Source organism: Anopheles funestus, chromosome 2RL, assembly GCF_943734845.2.
Source record: "Anopheles funestus chromosome 2RL, idAnoFuneDA-416_04, whole genome shotgun sequence".
Classification (NCBI taxonomy): Eukaryota; Metazoa; Arthropoda; class Insecta; order Diptera; family Culicidae; genus Anopheles; species Anopheles funestus.
The window spans coordinates 22,748,104-22,756,804 of NC_064598.1; the positions used below are offsets into that span (position 1 = coordinate 22,748,104).

General features: G+C 49.4%; 2 protein-coding genes across 6 annotated transcripts in view; one reads left to right on the forward strand and one right to left on the reverse strand.

The window, feature by feature from the left end:
- Window positions 1–5,895, forward strand: part of LOC125763860 (proteoglycan 4) — a 38,356-nt gene extending 32,461 nt beyond the window's left edge. The window contains exons 3-6 of one of the 5 annotated variants that reach the window (XM_049427498.1): window positions 540–3,033; window positions 3,409–3,840; window positions 3,920–4,024; window positions 4,100–5,895. In XM_049427498.1, coding sequence (XP_049283455.1) covers window positions 540–3,033; window positions 3,409–3,840; window positions 3,920–4,024; window positions 4,100–5,649 — 4,581 coding nt within the window. In that variant the 3' untranslated portion in view covers window positions 5,650–5,895. Of the gene's footprint in view, window positions 1–539; window positions 3,841–3,919; window positions 4,025–4,099 lie in introns of all 5 variants that reach the window. The other 4 variants (XM_049427497.1, XM_049427501.1, XM_049427499.1 and 1 more) reach the window with 4 other exon arrangements.
- Window positions 5,896–5,914: 19 nt separating this feature from the next.
- Window positions 5,915–8,463, reverse strand: LOC125763861 (integrator complex subunit 10). Its single transcript, XM_049427502.1, has 5 exons — window positions 8,261–8,463; window positions 7,961–8,199; window positions 7,790–7,857; window positions 7,460–7,721; window positions 5,915–7,387 (listed from the first exon to the last, which is right to left on the reverse strand). Exons 2-5 carry the CDS (start codon window positions 8,081–8,083, stop codon window positions 5,954–5,956), a joined length of 1,887 nt encoding a protein of 628 aa, XP_049283459.1. The 5' UTR covers window positions 8,084–8,199; window positions 8,261–8,463; the 3' UTR covers window positions 5,915–5,953.
- Window positions 8,464–8,701: the final 238 nt, after the last annotated feature.

Genomic DNA, 8,701 nt, shown 5'->3' on the forward strand with positions numbered 1-8,701 from the left:
ACAGGGAAACTTCTAACGTACTTTGAAGTTCGTTGATAAGTTTTTCCAGCATTTCGAACCACTCTGGAATTCGCACCAACCTGATTGTTTCCGAGAATGTCTTTACTAGCCGCTTCAGTGAGGCGGTAAATTTAATTTGACATTCCAAAATGATCCAACAAAACCCACGTAGCAGCTGTCCCTACTCCGATAGCCGTTTACCATTATTGGAACATAAAATTTCGAACAAAGACTGAAACGCCTTTCGTATGCACATCACAACCTGTCGTTCCACATAATCTTCTAACAATTGTCTGTATGACTGTGATGTATGTGTTGAGTGACAAGCGTCCTGAGAATGGAATTTTGGGAATCCTTTCTTCCACTTTTGGCTATCGATTTTCTTATATCCTTCCAGTATCAACGTAACACAAGTGAATTTCTTTCCACTGCTAACGACCTACAGCATGTTGGTGTGTGCATTTGCATACTACACATGCCTTCTAAGTTGATAATATACTCTTATCGTTTTTTTTTGTTCAACTCTTTTCTTCCATCAGACAAGTTGTACCGTTGCGCAACTTTTTGGAGATAGCCAGAATGCACTAGCACCGGTCAGCGGTAGGCGAAACGTGCTCCGGCAAGGCGATGGAGCCGTTAGCCACGATCACACCCACATCGAGACGATCGATGTCAAATGTGATCAGCGCAATGGTATGCTCGTGACGGTACAGTTCGAGGATGACTTCCGAGGAGTTATCTACAGCCAGGGCTACCACAACGATCCAAAATGCCGATACGTGCAGGCGAACCAGGGTGGCAAGCAGTTTACCTTCACCGTACCGTACGACAGGTGCGGCAGCAAACCATCCTGTGCTGTGTGCGCCTCGGTCGACAATGTGCTCGTCATACAGACGGACGAGGAAGTACAGGAGGCCTGGGATACGGCTCGACGTATTTCCTGTAGCCAGAGCGAGCAACAGCAAAACACGATCATCTTCAAACCGTTCGTCGTCGATCAGCTAGAAGTGGTCAATGTGCCTACATCAACTGGCGGTGTCGAGTGTTGGATGGACATCCAGCGCGGCGTCTATCCGAGCATTTCGCCCATCCCGAGCATTATCAAAATCGGGGAGGCACTCAGCGTGCTAGTGTACTTGCGTGATCCGAAGGGCGAATACGATGTGTCGGTGAAGGATTGTTATGCGTTTGATAGTCCGGATTATGATGCAGCAACTACTGCACGTCTTCAGTTATCTGACAAGAATGGGTGTTCGCGTAAGAAGAAGCTGTTTGGACTGTGGCAAAAGACGACACAGACTGGCAGTTCGGGCGCTACACTAGTTGTACACAACAGCATCAAAGCATTCAAATTCCCCGACCGCATGCAGGTGTTCCTTAAGTGTGATATTGAAATTTGTCGCGGCGGTTGTGGACCGCAGGTATGTGCTGAAGAGAATCTTATTAGCACCGTCGAAACTACTACCAGACGTCTAACGCCAACGCGTGGACGACCAACACCAACTACATCGTTAGCTCCGGCCGTTCCAACACGTGGTCGTCGCCCACCGGTAACGCCTGCTCCACCTCAACCACAATACACGGTTCCGGTAACTCAGCCTCCACGGCGTGGTACACGTCCTCCACGCCCGGTGGAAACAACACCACCGACGGCTTCACCAAGACGCACGCGTCCACCAAATACACGTGCGCCTGTGGTGGTACAAACGACGGAATTTACATGTTTGCCTGGTTCAACAGACGATCGCTGCAACGACGTGATCGTCACGCAACGTCCGGACTGTTCCAGTGGATCTCGCGATCCACGCTGTCGCTCTCGTGGCACACGGCCGACACAAACCACGCCCCCAACGACACCGGCACCGCTCCGATGTTTCCCCGGTTCGACGGATCCCCGTTGCCCAACCACTTTCCGACCTTCGGTACGACCAACAAGACCAGTACCGTCTCCTGCAGCGCCGCGATTCTCAACCACAACTGAAGAGGATGATGACAGTGTACCAAACTGTCTGCTACGATCCAACGATCCACGCTGTGAGGAAGTATCCATCTTCTTACCGGTGATTCCAGGGGACCAGGTTACAACGAAGACACCGATTGTACCAACTGTACCATCGGTAACGCCCAGCACAGCTTTAAATTGTTTCCCAGGCTCAAACGATCCACGTTGTAGAACGCCCGTACTCCGTTGTCCGCCGGGAACGTCAGATCCCCGTTGTCCAGGATTCGTGCGTCCACAGGAACCGAAGGATACAGCTACATATTTACCACCAGTTGACAAACCTAACTGCTATCCAGGTTCAGCAGACCCACGTTGTCCTCAAACGACTGCTGCTCCACGATGCTATCCAGGATCAAACGATCCTCGCTGTCCTACGACACCAAGGCCGACACCAACCACACAACCGCCATTGCGTTGCTACCCTGGTTCTACGGATCCTCGGTGTCCACAGACTACTCCTCGAGCAATTCCAACAACGACACCTGCTCCGGTTTGTTATCCGGGCTCAAATGATCCCCGTTGTCCGAAACCAACACCCACGACTCAGCCACCTTTACGATGCTATCCAGGGTCGACCGATCCTCGATGTCCTCAAACTACCCCTCGCCCAGTGCCTACAACTACACCAGCCCTACGCTGCTACCCAGGATCGAACGATCCTAGATGCCCAACCACTCCTAGACCACCACCAACTACTCAGCCACCACTTCGGTGTTACCCAGGATCGACCGATCTTCGTTGCCCGCAAACTACTACACGGCCTGCGCCAACAACCACACCAGCTCCAGTTTGCTATCCGGGATCCACTGATCCACGATGCCCTCAAACTACTACACGTCCTGTTCCCACAACAACTCCTGCGCCACGTTGCTATCCAGGATCTAATGATCCTCGATGCCCAACAACTCCTAGACCAACACCAACTACTCAGCCACCACTACGCTGCTACCCGGGATCGACCGATCTTCGCTGTCCTCAAACCACTCCTCGGCCCGTGCCAACGACCACACCAACTCCGGTCTGCTATCCAGGTTCAACAGATCCCCGTTGTCCGAAACCAACACCCACAACCCAGCCGCCTCTGCGATGCTATCCTGGATCAACCGATCTTCGTTGTCCACAAACCACTACTCGTCCAGTGCCAACAACTACACCAGCTCCAGTTTGCTATCCGGGATCGACTGATCCACGATGCCCTCAAACTACTACACGCCCTGTTCCCACAACAACTCCTGCGCCACGTTGCTATCCGGGATCTAATGATCCTCGATGCCCAACAACTCCTAGACCAACACCAACTACTCAGCCACCACTACGCTGCTATCCAGGATCGACCGATCTTCGCTGTCCGCAAACCACTCCTCGGCCCGTGCCAACAACCACACCAGCTCCAGTCTGCTATCCAGGTTCAACAGATCCCCGTTGTCCGAAACCAACACCCACGACCCAGCCGCCTCTGCGATGCTATCCTGGATCAACAGATCTTCGTTGTCCACAAACCACTACTCGTCCAGTGCCAACAACTACACCTGCTCCAAGATGTTACCCAGGATCGAATGATCCGCGATGCCCGACCACTCCACGCCCAACCCCAACCACCCAGCCTCCTCTACGCTGCTATCCGGGATCCACTGATCTGCGGTGTCCTCAAACTACAACTCGCCCAGTGCCAACGACAACTCCAGCCCCGCGTTGTTACCCAGGGTCGAATGATCCTCGCTGTCCGACCACCCCACGACCGCCACCATCCACTCAGCCACCACTGCGTTGCTATCCGGGTTCTACCGATCTTCGCTGTCCACAGACAACTATTCGTCCTAGTCCAAAGTGTTATCCAGGTAAGACATGTTCGCAACATGATGGATTCTTACACATGATAGACACATAATAATTTAATACTATCAATTTTGTTTATAGGATCGCTTGACCCCCAATGTTCTGACAAGCAAGATTCGGAAACATATCTGCCTCCAGTGGAAGTACCAAAGCCAACTACAACTCAGCGTCCAGCATGCTATCCAGGTACGCATAGTAGTTATGTCAATGTATGTTTCAAGAAAATCAAGTTACTTTATCATACATATTATTGTTTTACAGGGTCGACCGATCCACGATGCCCAACGACAGCACGTCCTACGCCTACGACAACGTCGGCTCCCCGTTGCTATCCAGGTTCGACCGATCCTCGATGTCCTCAAACTACCCCTCGCCCAGTGCCTACAACTACACCAGCCCTACGCTGCTACCCAGGATCGAACGATCCTAGATGCCCAACCACTCCTAGACCACCACCAACTACTCAGCCACCACTTCGGTGTTACCCAGGATCGACCGATCTTCGTTGCCCGCAAACTACTACTCGGCCTGCGCCAACAACCACACCAGCTCCAGTTTGCTATCCGGGATCCACTGATCCACGATGCCCTCAAACTACTACACGTCCTGTTCCCACAACAACTCCTGCGCCACGTTGCTATCCAGGATCTAATGATCCTCGGTGCCCAACAACTCCTAGACCACCACCAACTACTCAACCACCACTACGCTGCTATCCAGGATCGACCGATCTTCGCTGTCCTCAAACCACTCCTCGGCCCGTGCCAACAACTACACCAGCTCCGGTCTGCTATCCAGGTTCAACAGATCCCCGTTGTCCGAAACCAACACCCACAACCCAGCCGCCTCTGCGATGCTATCCTGGATCAACCGATCTTCGTTGTCCACAAACCACTACTCGTCCAGCGCCAACAACGACACCTGCTCCAAGATGTTACCCAGGATCGAATGATCCGCGTTGCCCGACCACTCCACGCCCAACCCCAACCACCCAGCCTCCTCTGCGCTGCTATCCGGGATCCACTGATCTGCGGTGTCCTCAAACTACAACTCGCCCAGTGCCAACGACAACTCCAGCCCCACGTTGCTACCCAGGTTCGAATGATCCTCGATGCCCAACAACTCCTAGACCACCACCGACTACTCAACCACCACTACGTTGCTACCCAGGGTCTACCGACCTTCGCTGCCCGCAGACTACTCCGCGCCCAGTACCAACCACAACCCCTGCACCCAGATGCTTCCCAGGATCAACAGATCCTCGCTGTCCTACGACACCAAGACCTACTTTGCCACCAACTCAACCACCACTTCGATGCTACCCAGGATCGAATGATCTACGCTGCCCGCAAACAACACCTCGTTTCGTACCAACAACACGCCAACCGTGCTATCCCGGCTCCCCAGATCCTGCGTGTCCGCGACCATTTGTCACCACCACACCGTCTTCGTGTTACCCAGGCTCACCTGATCCCAACTGCCCGCAGCCTTATCGACCAAGTAGCACTAATCCTCCTGCTACTTATTTGCCACCATTCCCTGCAGAATCTGGTGCCCGCTCAGCGCGACATCTCAGCCCAGAAACACTGAACGATATTAACGCATTGGCCGATTCGACGAACACGGATGTGGCTGCGGTTGGTTCGGTGGCGGTGGAAACTGAAGGTGCTTCAGATTCATCCTCGCTGGCCAGTACAACAAGAGCAAAGCGAGATACTAACCTGGTAAACGATTTAGATGGAGAACCGGCTAAGGAAATCATTTCCATTACACTCAACATTAAGGGTTACCAGTTTGAACAGGATTCGTAAAGTCGCCGTCATCTGATGTTGAATTGCTATCTTCTGCTTAATACTCATCCGTACCAATAAACGGAAGCCAATATATTCAACAGCGCAGCGAAAAGACAGAAGGATTACATTCAAATAATTTCTTCATCACTTACTGCCGGATAGGGTCTGCGCGCGTTGAAATAGATGTAGCAATCGTTGTAAATAAATTAAATAAAATTCTCCCCAAACGTCCATTCAATGGGCGAGTATGGCTATAATTATAAACACTCGTTTATCATCCAAGTGTAGGTTGAACATGGCTATTTATTGGCGCACCGGAGTTTCATTTGTCGAATACATTCTGCACAAGCGTTACCTGCTGCTGCTGTAGAAATTGTACCAACAGTTCGTCGATATCGTCATTGCTACGGGCGACTTGCTGTCGAATGATCTGCTTAAAGTCCTCCTTAACGCCCTTATCAGCACCGCGCGTACCAATGCGTCGTGCGCCGGTTGCGAGGCTTTGCTGAGGCATGGCCAGTTCAAGCTTCACCTCCGGCGAGTGCGTCCACAAATGCATAAATTCTTCTATAATCTCCGCCTGGATGACGTAGCTTGTGAAGTGTAGATACGCAAACAGACGACGAGTTTTGATGATTTCGAAAATAATTTCCACAGTCGTTGATTCGTGCGGCCAGTTCAGTTGAGAAAGCACCAAGAGATTTCCCAGCAGCGAACTACTACACTCCATGTCGATCAGTTTCGGTTTAAGCAGTACTATGAGCGTCTGCACAAGGTAATGCAGTATGGCGCGTTTGGTCAACGGCATCAACATTAGAACGCGAGCCGTCTTACCTAACGAAACGTTTTCCAGATAGTAACCACGGGAAGGTGCATGCGGAAGATGCTTCAAAATCGTACCCATCTGTTCGAACAAATGAACCGAGGGTGGACCCTGTACGAGCGTGAGTGCAAACTCCCGTACAGATTTCTCCAACTGTGTCATCGTAGTTCCGGTGGACGCTTGTAGCAGTGTGGCCGTTTCTTCATGCTGACCTGCGCACACATACAGATCGATCAGGAACTTCTGCACCCAACCGGAAAGTTGCGGTACGCAGAGAATCAGCTGCGCAAAGTCGGCTTTCATAACATCGTTCGAATGCAGCAGCTGCCAGCAGCTTTGACAGGCCAGCAAACAGTTTGGAGCATCCGGACTGACCGGGGCGTTAACAAGAATATGTGGAATCTCCAAAACACCGTCGTGCGCTCTTCGTTTCACATCCGGTGCTACATCTTTCAGTGCCTCGACCAATATCACCTCAGTTTCGGTTATACCGTCTTTCGAACGAAGCTTAGAGTATCCGATATAGTCCTGCAGTGCCAACACGAACACGATCGTCGCACAAAACAGTATTTGTTTGCTCTCCGTTGACCGGAATGGATCGAGATTGTAGATGTGAATGATCTTCTGACAGTATACGTCCTTGCTCCAGCTTTTCTTGTACAGCACGAACGGTTCCCATTTAAGAATTTTACCGCAAAAGTCCAGTATTTCAAAAATTTTCTTCCAACAGTCTGCCGACGTGCGCGCACGGTCCTCTGTATCGTTCAACATCTGATTCAAGTAGTACTCGAAACAGATCGCCATCAATCGGTGTACGAGCTTGGGAGCCAATTCCGGCGCACGGTTGTATACTAGTGGTATCGCTTCGTTAAACAACATCTCCTTAAAGCTAGGCATGGTTACATTCTGTATCAAAGTTTCCAATAAACGGGGCTGTAATAAAATAAAAAAAACACAGTATAAGCTTATGCGTTTGAGAGTTCGTATCGGTTGTGCTTAAAATACCGCATGAGTTGAAATAGCCTGTGGGAAACGTTTCAGCAGCAACAATATCAACCGGCAATGATCAAGATTATTGTTGGAATGGGCCGCCGTTAGAAGCAGAATTTGATGCTGCACCTCGTACGAAATGTATTGAAACATTTTCACATAAAACTCTTGCTCCGGTGTCGTACATCCTTCAGGAATGCGTAATGCATTCGTCATGAGCGATATTTCGTTCAACAAACTGGTCGGTGTTTGGTGGGCTCCATGGAACGTCATTACACTACAAAGAAAGTTTTCATAGCAGATTAATGGAATGATTGTAAATCCGGCGAGACGTGTGATATTTACATGTAACTTAGACATTTCGCCGCTTCCTCAAAGTTGTTTGCATTTTTTTCGATTTCGTACGCTTCGAACTGTAAATGGGAAAGAAAATATGTTGAATCAACAGCAGCTAAAACAAAAAACAGGCATAATCTAGGGCAACTATTAGGCTGCAATTCCAGCTATCGCACTGACCTGCACACCAAAGTCGTTCGGGAAGAGTGTTTTGGCGGCTATTATCCACGCCTTCGCCTTATACGGATCAGTGGATTCTTTCGCACGCGCTATAAGATACTTTTCGTTTGATATCACGTCCATTGGTACAACGATGTTTCGGGGTGAAAAACGTAATCAAATAGTATCCGGGCCACGGTACGTGCCTCAAAACAGTTAGCCGGTTGATAAGTAAAGTTTCGTTTTTGTCTACCAGCCAGCTGGAGAATCGGACAATTATCAATTCTTTGTCAAGCTTGGCGCGTACGTTCGATTGTTCACCTTTTTATTTCTTGGTTTGCCAACTGACCTCAGCAGAAATCTTACGAAGAAGCACAAGCAAATAAGGTTACTTTTGATACGAAGATAAAATAAAAATGTTTGTAAAAATTACACCGTGCTTTTGGTAAACAACCTGCTAAACATCAACAAATGCTGTCGGAAAGTAGCTGTCAAAGGAACGCTATGTTTTGACATTTGTCGGACAGCCTACAGTGCGTACCACGATTGTATCAATATAGGCTGTATTAAAAAAAATTAACATTTAATTCTCAGTTTGTACATAATTAATTATAACAACTTTAATTTAATACTTCAACTAGTTCATTCACATTATTTACTGTCACATTTTGTATTAATTTTTTTTACAATCATCTGATCGTTGGATTTGAAAATGAGGAAAGTTTTGTTTGCTACAAAATAAAGCGATGCCCTACGCTATAT

Excerpts from the sequence above, each read along its gene's own strand:
- LOC125763861 (XM_049427502.1), bottom strand. The coding sequence starts at position 8,083 with ATGGACGTGATATCAAACGAAAAGTATCTTATAGCGCGTGCGAAAGAA. Across the intron at positions 7,858-7,960 it reads CGAACGACTTTGGTGTGCAG|TTCGAAGCGTACGAAATCGA; the intron begins GTCAGTGCGATA and ends TCCCATTTACAG. Across the intron at positions 7,388-7,459 it reads AGGCTATTTCAACTCATGCG|CCCCGTTTATTGGAAACTTT; the intron begins GTATTTTAAGCA and ends ATTTTATTACAG.